The sequence below is a fragment of the Meriones unguiculatus genome, chromosome 5 (genome assembly GCF_030254825.1).
Source record: "Meriones unguiculatus strain TT.TT164.6M chromosome 5, Bangor_MerUng_6.1, whole genome shotgun sequence".
Taxonomy (NCBI): domain Eukaryota; kingdom Metazoa; phylum Chordata; class Mammalia; order Rodentia; family Muridae; genus Meriones; species Meriones unguiculatus.
In genome coordinates this window covers 105,994,526-106,008,965 of record NC_083353.1, presented here as the reverse complement: position 1 = coordinate 106,008,965, position 14,440 = coordinate 105,994,526, and the positions used below count along the sequence as shown (strand labels likewise).

General features: G+C 50.3%; 1 protein-coding gene across 2 annotated transcripts in view; it reads left to right on the top strand.

Annotated features, from left to right (window-relative positions):
- The first annotated feature begins 1,325 nt into the window (after positions 1–1,325).
- Vgll4 (vestigial like family member 4) overlaps positions 1,326–14,440 on the top strand; it is a 114,017-nt gene continuing 100,902 nt past the window's right edge. Inside the window, exons 1-2 of one of the 2 annotated variants that reach the window (XM_021653473.2) lie at positions 1,326–1,594; positions 13,256–13,331. In XM_021653473.2, the coding sequence (XP_021509148.1) occupies positions 13,268–13,331 (64 nt within the window). In that variant the 5' untranslated portion in view covers positions 1,326–1,594; positions 13,256–13,267. Of the gene's footprint in view, positions 1,595–2,336; positions 2,465–13,255; positions 13,332–14,440 lie in introns of those variants that run through there. The other variant, XM_021653474.2, reaches the window with a different exon arrangement.

Sequence of the window (14,440 nt, the reverse complement as noted above, 5' to 3'; positions counted from 1 at the left end):
AAGTCTGGGAGCCTTCCTAGCATTGATCCCTGATTTTGTTTTCAAGATTTATTTTTATTTTTAAATTATGTGTATATGTGTGTCTGTATGTAGGTTTGCACATGTGAGTGCAGGTACCTGCAGAGTCCAGAAGAGGGCAGCAGACGTCCACTAGCAGGAGTTAACAGTTGTGAGCCCCTGACTTGGATGCTAGGAATGAAACTGGAGTCCTCTGGAAGAGCAGCCAGTCCCATTAACTGTTAAACTCTTGCCTCTTGTTGGGATTCCTGACCCACAAATTTCAAAGGAATAACTAGGAAACCTGAGGGTGGCCGCACCTGGATCTTCTTACTTGGTACCTGTGTGCCTCATGAAGGGCCGCAAGCCCCAGGGAACCTGTTTTGTGAAATGAACTGCCCCTACCTCTTCTGTTATTCCATTGTGGATGGAAACCTGCTGGGGATGCCATACGACCCAGTAACAGAACGGAAAATAGCTTGGGACCCGGAAAACACTTTTTCCTTTCCAACACTGAAGTAAGCTACTGATTATTTTTATGGAGTCTTGGAGCCCTTTCTTGGGGGAAGCCCTGGCGGTCCAGGCTGTCGCTGTCTGGTGTGCTTTCTGTGCAGTGGTAAACACCTCGAGTAAAAGCAGCTCGGGAGGAAAGGGTTCATTTCAGCTTACAGTTTGTAGGGAGGTCAGATGAGGGCCTGAAGCAGAAGCCATGGAGGAATGCTACTTCTTGGCTTGCTCCCCATGGCTTGCTTAGCCCGTTTTCACCCAAAAACTCCCTGCCCAGGGTGTTCCCACCCACCTTTGTCTGGGCCCTTCCTCTCCCATCATGAATCCAGGCTTGTCCACAGATCATTTTCTCAATTGAGGTTTCTTCTCAAATGACTCTAGCTTATGGCAAGTGCACAAAAGACTCTCTCTCTCTTTCTCTCTCTCTCTCTCTTTCTCTCTGTATGTGTATGTGTGTGTGTGTGTGTGTGTGTGTGTGTGTTTTCTAGAGACAAAGGTTCGAGGACAGCCAGAAGGCATGCAGGTGGAACTGTGGTAAAACCAGCCAGAAGTCCAGCTCTGCCTGTTTTATGAACTTAGCGTCTGGTTATGTTAAGCAAATGTTTTCCTTAACTGTGGCAGTATGAGAAAAACAATGGAGAGCCCAGGGCTACTGGGGCCTTCCCCCACCCCAAATATCTCCAGAGAATGACAGCTAGAAATTAAAGCCAGGCCTGGCCTTCTCCTGGTCACGTGCCCCCGCCAGAACCAGCACCAATTGGAAGCGTTTCCCTCCTCCCCCGCCCCTGCCCGTCCCACTGCAGAGCTGGCCGGTGGCAGCAGGAGTTTGCCCAGCGCAGCAAAGTGCAGCGCGCGCCTGGGGTGCCCCGTCGGCGGCTCGGATTTTCCAGCGTTTCCTCTTCGCTGCTAGTGGCTGGGAGGGGGGAGAGACCGCGTGTGAGTGTGGGCGCGCGCGCGCGCGTGGAGTAGTGGAATGGGAGAGAACCCAGCCGGCTCGGGGTGTTCTGATCCCGGGCTGCCCTTCTGATTCCGAGCGGCACCCCTCCGAGTCCCTACCTCCCGAGCCTGCGCCACCGCGCTGTGCCTTCAGGTACGTGAGGCTGCGGGACTGTCGCGTCCCGGTAGCTTTGGGCTTGGGGTCCGGTGACCAAAGGGCGAGGCTGCGAGTGACCCCGGGTGGCGCCCCGCGGAGCTCCCCGCCGCGTGGGGTGCAAACGCGGAGCCTAGACTCCCGAGCAGCTCCCGCCGCGCCTGCCCTCGGGCTGCTGGGAGGCGGATCCGTGTGTGTGTGTGTGTGTGTGTGGGGGGGGTGTCTGCCAAAGTGACCCCAGGGGTCCCGCGGGGCCGACTGAGCGGGAAGGTTACGGGGAGCCGGGGCCACGGAGCGTGGCGGGACGCTCGGGAGGGCGGAAGCCCGCTGCGAGCGCGTGGGGACGCGCGTGGCCGGCGGCGGCGGGCACCTGGGCACCTACGAGAGTGTCCGCGGGTGTCCACTGGGAAGGTGCGTCCCGGGGGGCTCTGGGGTGTGGCGCGTGGGGGGGTTATGTTGGGGAACGCTGCGTCCACGTGCCCTGCCCCGCTGGAGCTCCTCGCGGGGAGCAACGGGTCCCCAGCGACCTCCGGAGCCGGAGCTCTGGATCCGGAGCGCGCGGGGCGCCGGAGGGCACGCGCACCGCTCGGGGTCGTGCAGCGCGGCCCCGCGGGCTCACCTGGGCGCGGCTCCACCTGCCCGGCCTGGAGGGGCGTGCCGGGGGCGTGCCCGGGGCGTGGCCATGCCTGCCAGGAGGAGACCGGGCGCGGGCGGGCTGCGCCTCATTCCAGGGATTCCTCGCGCTCCCGAGAGTGCGCGCGTGTTGGAGAGCCCGGAGGAGAGGGAGCGCGTTCCCGCGTCCGCGCGCGCCCCGCCTCCGTCCCCAGCGCCCCCGGCGGGGCCCGGCCGGCCCGAGGAGGCGCGCAAGCGGTGAGTGTGGGGGGACCCCGGCCTACGTCCGGACACCTTGGGAGACCGGGACCCGCTGAGGACCGGGGGCGGCTGTTGAAGCTCGCGGGACCGTCCAGCTCCGGCTGACCCAGGTCCCGAGCGCGCGCGCACAGGCCCCGGAGCGAGGCGCCCTCTGGGTCTCGGCGGCGGCGCTTCTGGGCTGCGGGACCCGTCCTTCCCCGCACGTTTCCTCCCCTCAGCTCGAAATAGGGCTCCGCTCCCTTCCCTAACCCCGCGAGGCCTCCCCGGAAAGCTCCGGTCCTTGCCTGTTTTTTTTTTTTTTTTTTTTTTTTTTGTGGGGGGTTGTTTTGTTTTGCTCTAGAGTCTCTCGAATTCATCTCACAGAGACACCGAGGTCTTAGGCAAGGATGACAGGACTTACTGGGGCCGGCCTCGTCGTTGGTGCTTTCCTGGCTTTGCGTTCGTCGGTTTCAACGAGATGATTAAAAAGTCGGTTTCACTTTGATCGTTGGTCCCGTTTGTCTGTTCCTTGTGTTTCCTCCTCTGGTTAATAAGAACCAGCAGCCTGGTGTGGGGGAGGTGGGCGGGCTTGAAGTGTTTATCGGAACCCGCTTTAATTTTTTTTTTTTTTTAAAGGATATCTCTGTGTAGCTTTGGCCAGTCTGGAACTCGCTTTGTGGACCAGGCTAGCCTCAAACCCAAAGAGATCCACCTGCCTCTTCGTCTGCCTCTGGAGTGCTGCGATTAAAAGCGTGAGCTACCACGTCCACAGAACCCTCTCTTTGAATTTTACTACCACCCTGACGGTGGAGTTTTGACTTTTTTTTTTCCCCTCCCTAAACCCAAGAAAGTAGGCGCCTGTTTTTTTTTCCTTCTGGGAACAAAGTAAAAAAACAATACACGTCCATTTGTGATTTAGGATTTGAAGGTCAGTTTTGCATACCATTCTGGTGTGCCGAACTTCACCTCCTCTCCAGCCTCTTCAGTCATTGTTCCCTGCAGAAGCTAATTAGGAGTCCGCGCATGCCCACGAGGCCTGCAGAGTGGGACGTTTAGAGACCTCAGGGCTGGGTCGAAGCTTGTAGTGTCTTCTAGCAAGGTCTTGTTTCTCCACCTCTCCTTTAAATGACAGATTTATGGGTACTTTCCTCAGAAGACTCTCTTGCACCCGGGATAGTTCGCCATCCCTCCCACCCCGCGGTTGTGTGTGTTTTGGGCTGAGAAGCTGTCTTCCTCCATTTGTGGTTTTATTTCTATTTATTCATTTACTTATTTGGCTTTTCAAGACAGGGTTTCTCTGTGAAGCCCTGGCTGTCCTGGAATTCCCTCTGTAGACCAGGCTGCCCTCGAACTCAGAACGGTCTGGCTCTGCCTCCCAAGTGCTGGGACTAAAGGTGTGCACAACCACACCCGGGATACTTGGTGTTTTGACTGACAAAATTTTCATTTCAGGCCGATTTGCCTTGCCACCTGTGAGTGCGTGTGCGCTCTTGTTTAACATTCTGGGCAGTCTGCCTTTGCCTTCTATTTGGAAGAGAGAATGTGAACTAATTTTTTGTGTTGACCAAAACACAATGCAATTAAGAAAATAGTTCTGCTGTCAATAACCACGTCTGCATTCCAAAACCTCCAATGCTGTGGTAAAAACCACTTCAGCTCAGGGCGTCTGGAGACTTGACTTTAGTCCTGCCACGTTCTGGTTCTGCCCAGATAAATACCCGAGATATTTAGCAGTCTGCATTCTTTTTTAATTAACACTTTTACAGTTTTCTTTTATAGGTTTGCGTGTTTTACCTGCACATATGTTTGTGTAGCACATGTATGCAGGGCTGGGGAGACCGCAAGAGCTTCATATCTGTCCCCTGGCCGGGGTGGTAGTGGTGGTGGTGGTGGTGTTACAGAGCTCTGTGAGCCACCATATGGGTGCTAGAAACTGAACCAGATACTTTGCAAGAGCGCCCAGTGCTCTTAACCACCGAGCCATCTCTCTAGTGTGTTTACTTTTCTTCTTTGAGACATTGGCACTTTATTCCAGTACATCAGAGCTTCCAGAATTCCAGAAGAACAATGTGCTTCAGGCAGATTTTGTGTCAGGTTTAGAAATATCTCTGAAGAGTTGAAAGTGCTTCGTGAACATGGTCCGGGTACTAGTTCCCCAGCTAACTTCCAGTGACTTGAAGCTTGATTTCAACACTTCCTGCAGACAGGCCTCTGAGAGTAAAACTTTCACCTTTAAATATTCCTTAATGGAATGTCATTACACACCTCTGGTGATTGCCAAAAGATCCTCAGCGGAGTCTTTCATTGCGTCTGCTAAGGTTTTTGTCTTCTGTAGCTTATCCGCACAACCTTTTTAAAAATATAAAACAAGAACGAGAAACGACAATAGAAGCTGTGTCATGGGGCTGAGGATGGTCGGCCGGTCACATAGTCAGTGAGGAAGCGTGAGGACCTGAGTTCATATCCCCAGCACCCATTGAAAAGCAGGCCACAGGGGCTGGAGAGATGTCTTGGCAAATAAGAGCATGGATGGCTTTTTTCAGAGGACTGGGTACGGTTCCCCACACCCCACATGGCAACTTGCAACCATACATAGCTTCAGTTCTAGATTTTCAGATGTTCTGGCTTCTGAGGGTCTAGCAAGAGTGAGCTGTATATTGGGTGAGAAGCTGTCTTCAAAACAAACAAACAAACAAACAAACAAACAGATTCAAATAGGAGATGGAAGATACCCAAACATGAAGAGTTTTCCTGGAGCTTAGAGTATGACTTTATAAAACAGTGGCAGTGGAAGGTTCTGATAACAAAAGCCAAACACCTGGGAAATGCAAGGGAATTGTGGACACTGGTGATTTTCAGTGCCAGGTTGTTGATTGATAAGGTAGGAGAAACCTGGAGAAAAAGAAAAGCGTGTGTGAGAACTTTCTGAGGCTCGGTATACTAGCACACATCTGTAATCCCAACATGTGTCAGGCTCACGCAGGAGGACAGGACTGTCCCCGGGCTTCATGTCAAGTTCTAGGCAACCTGGGTAAAGGAGACCCTATCTTACCAAAAATCAAACAAACAAAAGGCCACCTCCACTGGATATGTTAGCTGAGGGCCATTCATGGTTCCAAGGGGGAACTTTCAGAATTAATACAGGCTACCTATTGGAGTTTGATAGAAGACTACCAGGTGATTTAAGGTGACTGTTACCATCTGGTTGGCAGGGATTTGTCCACCTAAAGAACAAATAGCAGTGTCAAGGAACTTAGAGGCAGGGTTGCCAGAACTGGAAGGTGCCCACTGCCAAGAGAGGAGAGTAAGGAAGTGTTGACACCAGGGGTAGGAGGCGGAAATCTATGTGGGATTTAGTTTAATGGTTCTTTGGCAAAGGAGCAAAAGCTTTCAGGATCTCCTTTGTGTGCCTTATGCCTCCTGTCTGATAGTGAGAGGGAGTCCATGGCCGCATTTCACATTTACACATTTGCCACTCACCGCAGTTTGTGAGCAGCTCCCGAAGCAGAGCTTCCGCTGGGTTGGACAGGTCTGAGTCTCTCCACTCGCATTTCCCAAATCGGGTTCAGTAGGGTGACACTCAGTCTTGTTCCAGCTCACACTATGTGTAAGCATGTCGTGCTTTGGTGGGTGTCGGGGAGGGAGCTGGCATAAGTACCATGTTGTCCTTTCTTCGTTGTCATGCTTTTTGTGGGTGCCTTGTTTCAAACACTCTCCAAGCATGATAGTGAAGATGCTTCAGTGCCTTCAGCTAGGGAGACTATGGTGTGCCCTGTGTGGAAGATGGATTATGAGGAAAATGCGGTTCCCAGGTGTGTGGCAGAGCCGGGAGCTGTGAACTCCATGTTAATGAGTCCACAGATACTCAGTAAGATGTGTTCAAACAGAAACACACTTGAAACAAGGCTGTGGATTGGTCAGTCAGAAAAATGTGTCTAGAGGCCAAAAGGGACCTGCTCAAGTATTTATGGAGTTTGACATTTACTTATTTTTATTTATGTGTGTGCATGGGCGCATGTGTGCTTATGTGCAGAGTCCACTGAGGCTAGAGCCAGAGCCCATGGAGCTGGAGTTATAAATCATGTGAGCTGCCGCGTGGGTGCTGTGAACTAAACCCAGGTTCTGTGCAGGAGCATGGAATTAACCACTGAGCCATCTCTCCAGCCCCAGTTCATGCTGGCTTTATAGAACTTAGTTATAGTAAGTTAAGAGAACTAACTGTAGTTCCTAATGGCCACGGCCAGTCTGGCCTAATGATACCATATATCCCCGAGTTAGAAGACTTATCTATGTTTTGACAGACTGGGAGTTGAGGCCAGAAGGGGGTGTGGGATCCCCTGGAGCAGGAGTTACAGGTGATTGTGAGTCATAAAGTTCACTTTTAGGTAGGCTGACAACAGTGTTGAAAAATGCTGAGAATTGGAAGACTCCTCAAGAAGTTTTAAGCCTTTAGACACAGTATGTCAGTGTGTGCTGGTCACATGGTTTACTCTCCATGGGTTCTCTGAGAGAGATGAATGAGCTTCAGCCTGCAGAAAGAGTGTGTGCTGGCAATAGGCAGCCTTGCCGAAGGGTCATGTAGCGTGCTATGGGTTTGGCCTTGAAGCTTTGAGCCTGTGTAGATGGCCTCCGCTGGCTCGTGTTCTATTTCCTAAGTCTGTGCATTTGCGCGGTGGAGAGCTAACTGTGTTGTCAGGGCTGAGCATGTAGCTCAGTGTGGAGTGGTTTCTTCCTGTGCTCAAGGGCCTGGATTCCCCAGCCCTATGAAAAAGCCGTGATTTTTTTTTTTCCCCAGTGCCAATGGCATTGTAGTGACTGGGATTGTTAGACAGCGCCTGGGGTCAGTAGACAGCGCCTGGGGTTGGTAGACACTGCACGAGATCAGTGAGGAGACTAGACACAAGTCACATCTCTCCTTCCTGTGGGGCTGAGGAAGGCTGCAGAGTCAAGCCTTGGGCCACTGTAGCGTGAGAAAACATTAAGCAGTACATTCTTTCAGGATTCTGGCCCAGAACAGTGCCCCCTTCGTTCAGTCCAAGCCCACTGAGGTCCTCTGTAGCTCAGCAAAGAAAGGTAGAGATGAACTGTGGGTAGAGGTGAATTAATGGTAGCGGTGAATTAATGGCAGGGGCCTAATACTTCTTTCTGAAGTCCAATGTGCCCAGTTTGAAAGGTAGGATGATGAAGCATTCTAGAGGACACTCATCTCCTGCAGAGGTGCATGGAAGGGGCTTCAAGCCCTTGCAGGAAGGGAACGCGTTCTAGGACCGTGGGGGTCATTGCCAACGGTGCCAGCTTTTGCTGTGCAGCTTTTTATTAACAACTACCTGGAGGAACCCTAATGAGGACTTTTGAGTATGTGTGTATATTTTAAATTCATAGGACATGTGTGGCTATTACTTGAATTTCAGGCATCTGCCGTGATGGGTTTTTAAGCCTGCTGGTGTACAGCAGACATAAAGAGGTGGGTTTAAGTCAAAGCTGGCTAACTTCCTGGCCTCCCTGGTGCTTCAAAGGGATAGCCATGTAGGTCGGTACCCATGTTTGGACATGCCCAGGGATGGAAAGCTGGGGTACTGAAGGCTCTCCTGGGCACGCCTGAGGAAGGGGTGGTTTTAATAGGCTATAATTCTACTGCTGGGGAGATGGAAGATATCTGGCCAGCCAAGTTTAGCCAAATCAGCAAGGTCCAGGTTCAGCAGCAAAGCCTCTTTTGAGCAGAGCAGAGAGTGAATGCGCAAAGACACCTGGTGCCAGCTTCTGCCCTCTGCATTGCATGTACACACTCACATGTCCATACATGATCACCATGCACACTACACACATATTTAAAAAAAATAGTAAAACCAGGAAGGAGTGAATGGGATGAGGTTGGCTCGTGGGTACCGAGTTACAGAGGGGAAGATAGTCAGGTGTCCTGAAGGCTGAGGTTAAGGCAAGTGCCACTGTGCATAACATCATTGCCTTTAAGGGGTTGTGTTATTACTTTCCTGTTGCTATGATAATATACCATGGCCAGAAACAACTTGAGGCTTTATCTTGGCTTATAGATTCAGAGGCCTAGACCTTGTGGCAGGGAAGGCCTGGTGTGGTAGGAGCAGGAATCTGGATGAGCTTATTTTTATCTACAAGTAGGTAGCAGAGAGAACGGTAAGGTAAGGCTACAGACCCTCAAAGCCCAACTCACAGTGATGTGGCAAAGCTTGAACTCCCAAAGATTCTATATACTCTCCCCAAACAGTACTACATACAATCAGGGACCAAGTATCTAAATACATGAGCCTATTGGGGTGTGTGTGTGTGTGTGTGTATACATATATATGTATGTATGTATACGTGTGTATGTGCACATTTCTTGTTCAAACCACCATAGGGACAGGGGACCTGGAGAGAAGGTAAATGGCTGGTCATCCCATGGGCTTTAGACATCTGCAGCAAAGCCTAGCACACAATATCCTATCTGTGATTAAATTGGTTTTTCTGATACTAGTGCTCTGGCTATATTGACTTTTAATGAATAGTAAAAGATTAGAAGAAAAAAAGGGGGGAGGGGACACTAATGGGACATGTTTTTTAGCAAGAAGAACAGAGAGGGGCGGTCTGAGAAGTGGCTAAAGCGTGTCACATAGCTGGTGGGTCCTCATGGAGATGCAGTCGCTTGTGGCCTCTGGAATTTGGTGACTGTTTGGCTTGTCCCTTCATTTCGGTTTCCTAGCTAACCACAATATGGTCTGCTGCAGATAGGGAACTCACCTTTGGTTTTCTGTGTTGTCTAAATCTGCTGTTGGATAGAAAGATAAGAGGCCCGGTGAAGTCCTCTAAGCTGTCGATGGCCAAGAAGGCCACAGTCATGGGCAACACTGCCGCTTCTGGCTTGGGGCGCTGCCTCTTATTGAGGAGGGTGAGCTTGGCCGAGGAATGGTTTGGACTGCTGATGGAACAGGGCCAGCAGGAATTTGGGGACACTTAACCACGTGCAGCTGGAAGTTGGGGAAGCCACCAAACATCCCTGAGACAGTTTTAACTTGTGACCAAGTGATATCCTGACAGGAACTTTAGGTGTCTTGATGGTAACTCCTGCCATCTCCATCTCCACCGGTGGCCATGCTGGCTAGAAGGTTGTTCCAGGCAAGCAAATCTATATAAATTCGATCTAGATGGACATAGTCATTGGTGCTCCTTGGGAGGAGCTCGCCAACTCTGTACCTTCCATCATGGAAATCTCCTGAAAACTTCCATGACACGTGCCTTGAATTCCAATCCTTCACTTGAAGAAAAAAAAATCAGATATCTGTAATAATTCTGTTCCCAAGGCAGGTGCTGCTGTCCCATTGTTGACTGAAAAGGCACAGATACTTATTTTGGTGTGAAAGGGAAAATGGTTCTCAGGTTTGTAGTTGAACTTCACGGTAGCACTGAAAGTTCCTACGTTTTGATCGATAGCGTCGGAGTTGGAGGCTTCTTCCTCCCTCTTGACTGGGGACAAGTCAACCTTAAGAAGGGTGTGAGGCTGGCAGAGGAAATACATGAGCATTGGCATGACAGACAGACATGCACATGGGTGCACACACATATCGCTGACACCCGTGTGTGTGAGTGTGTGTGTGTTTTCATGAGTTATGCTTGGATTTGACAGTAGCCATGAAGAAAAGGCTGCAGGACCGTCCAGAAGGGGTTTGTTCACCGCATTGCGCTGTATTCCTCTCTCTTCAGTGCTAGTCCAGGTGTCAACGTACCAAATGGTTCTGTATTTGGTTATTGCTCCTATAAGAGCAGAAGATAATGTTGTGGGCCTGCCCTTTGACCGCCTTGCTGTTTTTTATTGTTGTGTTTTGTTTTTGTTTGTTTTTTTGCAACAGGGTTTCTCTGGGTAGCTTGGCTGTCCTGGACTTTGCTTTGTAGATCAGGCTGGCCTTGAACTCACAGTGATCTGCCTGCCTCTGCCTCCCTGAGTTCTGGGGTTGTGGGCATGTGCCTCTTTGTCTGGCTTGCGGTTAGTTCTTGAGAGGCCTCTGCAGGCTGAGCTTGTGTTTTGAGGCCAGAGATGGGCCAGGCAGCCACACCCCTCTTGAAGGGGTCTCTGGGTTTTGACCCCTCTGCCCTAATTTCTCTGTCAGGTCTCAGTCTCAACTCCCATGTTGACAGAGACCACCCTAGGTCACCCTGTAAAGAATAGTGGCTGATACTTGGCCTGTTTTAGTAAGGTTTCTCTTTTTATCATAGGGAACTGTTTTCTCGCTTTGGTTTTACTGAGCGCTGGGGACTGAGCCATGCTCCCCTACTGAGCTACATGCCCAGTCCTCATCGTCTATAGAAATATACTATGTTATCTACAACTTGTTTAATATGCTTGTACATGTATTGACAAGTATTTTCTTTCTTTTTGGTTCTTGTTTTGGCGTAGAATCTCATGAAACTCAGGCTGGCTTAGAACTCTCTTCTTTTAAGAAAGATTCTAAATTATCTTCATGTATGTGTGGTGGTTGTGGGTATGTGCACGTAAGTGCAGAGGCCCACAGACAACACAGATGTTAAGAGTCTCCAGAAGCTGGTGTTACAGGTGGCTCTGAGCTGCCCAGTGTGGGTGCTGGGAACCGAACCCAGGTCCTCTGCAAGCAGAGTATGAACTCTTAACCTTTGGGACACCTCTGCAGCACCTGAACTCTCAGCCTATTGCCTTGGCCTCCCCAGTGCTGGTATGGCAGGCATGCACTTCCTTATACACAAATTCTTGGAAAGCCCATTCCCTGTTTGTCCTTATCTCACGCGGCTCCCACAGATGTCCTCTCATTAGGTTCCTCAGCTGCTTTCTCCCACAACCTTTTAGAGTCCCCCGGTGCCCTGCAGGGCAAGGCTCCTGAAATTTTTGGAATTTCACACAGCTGTTTGTAATCCACCGTCACCCTAGGCCATCTTCAGGTTAGCAGGGAGCCTGAGGAAGGTGGGGCAAGGGCCTGTGTGCGGCACTCTGTCCCCTGCAGAGGGCCCAGCAGCACAGGGACAGCACAAGCAAGAAATCTGCTTACCACAGTTGGCTTCAAGACTTTCCAAATGAATTTAGATTCTCCAAATAAAAAGTGCTCCCCACACAACCCCCAGGCCAGCAAAATGGCTCAGCAGGTAAAGGCCCTTGCCACCAAACATGATACCTGAGTTCTAGTCCCAGGAAGGGGAGAACCAATTGTGAGTTGTCCTCTGACTCCTGCATGTGAGACATGAGGGCATGGAGGTAAGGGTAGAGAGGAAGAGAAATAAATGTGAGTGGCCATGTAGGTTTTGGGGAATCAAACCTGGGTCCTCTGCAAGAGCAGCAGGTGCTCGTAATCATGGAGCCATCTCAAAGCCATGCTTTGGAAACCCTGTAGCTTGAGTTCTTGGAGAGTCATGTGCCACACAAGCTCTTCGAAGGCAGCTGCTTATCTTGGTCCCAGTCCCTTCCTTTAACATCAAGTACATCCTCCATGTTTACGAAGCGAAGTCATGCTGCTGGATGAAGTATTTGCATTAGAAAGAAAGAAAAGCCCATGAGGGCTAGCTCACGAATGCCTGTAATTCCAGTGCTTGGGAGGCAGAGGCAGGTGGATCTTGGTCTACAAAGTGAGTTCAGGCCAGCCAAGACTTCACAGGGAAACCCTGTCTTTGAAGAACCATAAAAGGAAGGAAGGAAGGAAGGAAGGAAGGAAGGAAGGAAGGAAGGAAGGAAGGAAGGAAGGAGGAGGGAAGGAAGACCTGCTGCCACACACTGTGTGACCTTCATAGTCGGTTGTAGAAAGTGTTGACAAGTACTGAGTAAAAGCTGGGTGTCTTTAAAAAGTGGCATTTTGAACTTTTCCTCCTTAGTTCCTGCATTAATAGTGGGCGTTCCCACGATAATGGAATATGTCTCTTTATTTGGTGGGGCTGTTTTATTAAAAAAGGAAAACTGGTCAGAACCAGCCTTGCTTTTTAGGGATTTCTTGTCCCTTTAAATCTCTTGTAGCCTCTGCTTTTACAGCTCCATCATAATCCGTGGGAACAGTTCCACTGGCAGTCCCGTGTCGACAAAAGCATGGCGATCTGGGCTGGGGTCAGGTCTGTGTACCATGCCAGGCTGGGGTTCACTGCACAGGGCTGCAAAACAAAACAGGCTCGTAAAACGCCATGGCACAGAACTCAGTGCCAGTGGTCACAAGGTCCACTGTATGAGACGACGTCAGAAGATTCCCATTGGACTCGAAATGTGCTTTAACCTGCCAGGAGGTTCAGTGTTTTGGGCACATGCTGCAGATTCGAAACTGCAGCTGTCTGGCTGTCCTGAGGCCGTTGATGTTGCTCAGTGACTCTCAGCTGGGAAAGGCAAAAGGACAAAATACTACAGTTGTAATTGTTTCTGCAAAGGCGCATAACTGGCAGTGATCACCGCCACCGCCAAACTCCCAGACTGGTGGCAATGCCGTGTTCACAGACAGCCTTTGTTCCCCAGACTAGTTTTTATGGGGTGTGTCTGCACAGGCTCGCCATCAATGTACGTAAATATTTATAAACACCAGTGACACGGGCTTGAATTATCAACATCTTTCCTCAGAGCTCCAATAGGGCTTTCCCGGGCTTGGCAATTTATCACCAGTTTTCATTCCTGACCAGGGCTCTGCTGTCTCTCCAAAAGAAGAGCTAGTTGTAGTTGATGGTTAATTATCTTCACTTCTCTTTTCCGAGTTACTTCAGTTTGTAACCCCAGCGGGCTGTTAGGTACCAGGATTTCAGATGAGTCCTGTAAGTTCTGTTCACATGTTTGTTTGTTTTTTTTTTCACCCATCCTTTCCCCTTCAGGCTCACCCAGGAATGGAGACGCCGTTGGATGTATTGTCCAGGGCAGCCTCTCTGGTGCATGCTGACGATGAAAAACGTGAGTCACGCCATTTGTATTTAGTGTCTCTTGTGCCAAGTTAAAATCACCCACTTCTCTATCTGGTTTTGTGACTGTGTGCTGGTAATTTTGGTTGCTGTCCTCATCTTCATTTCCAAGTACCTGGGATGGTTTATTTATATTTGTGGCAGTTTGGAAGATGGCACCCAGGGCCCTGTGCATGCCCGGCAAGTGCCCCACCATTAAGTCTCATCCCAGGACATACATTTTAGCTGTTATGTGCTAGGGTGCTAGGGCTAGAACTGTAATTTGTTCTCCTGCATCTTGCTTTTTTTTTGGGCTCGGCAATGAAGAAAATTCTTTTTCGGTTTGAGGCATTGTCACACTGTAGCCCTGGCTAACCTGGCATTCAGTCTGGCCCTGAAACCACAGTGCTTAGAACAAAGCTGTGTGCCACCCATGCCTGGTGTTGGTTGAGTTTCATGTCCTCGTGCTGTACAGTGCTGTTAGCTGCTGGGCCTCCTTTCCTAAGCCTGGTTACATAATCAAGGATGGGAAGTGATGCCTGTCCCCCAAATGCTGTAGGGTTTTAGTGGGTTCTCATGTGTCTGGTGCCAAGCTTTGCTTTCTCCTGGTCTTCAGTGTTATCAAGGGGTCCTCTGTGCTCCACTGCCGTCCCCCTACCCCCAGTCTCCTCCCGTCACACAAGACATCATTTAGAGAAGGGATTGGACAGGATAGTCTTGGAGGCTCCCCCAACCCCCAGGCGCTTACACCTCCAGGCATTGAGCTTTTGATTCCTGGGGGCTGTGACTGAATGCATTGTGATGAGGGTGTAATTACCCCTCCGCAGGGAAATGGAAGCTTTGGGATGCTGAGTGTCATTTCCAAGGGCACAGGGAGAGGGAACTCTGATGACAGGATTTTATCAGAATATCAGCAAACTTCTTGGCTGCTAAGATGGCAGCATGCTGGGTTGTAGCTATCTGGGCTGTGTTGCACTCTGCCGTGGCTGATGGGAAAGTTCCCTCTAGGTAGCGTTTTATTTTCTGTGTGTTAACATCCCAGTATGGGATCACTTAAGAAACTGGGGTTCTCAACCTTCCTAATGCTGCAGCTCTCCAACCATAACATTATTTTTGTTGCTA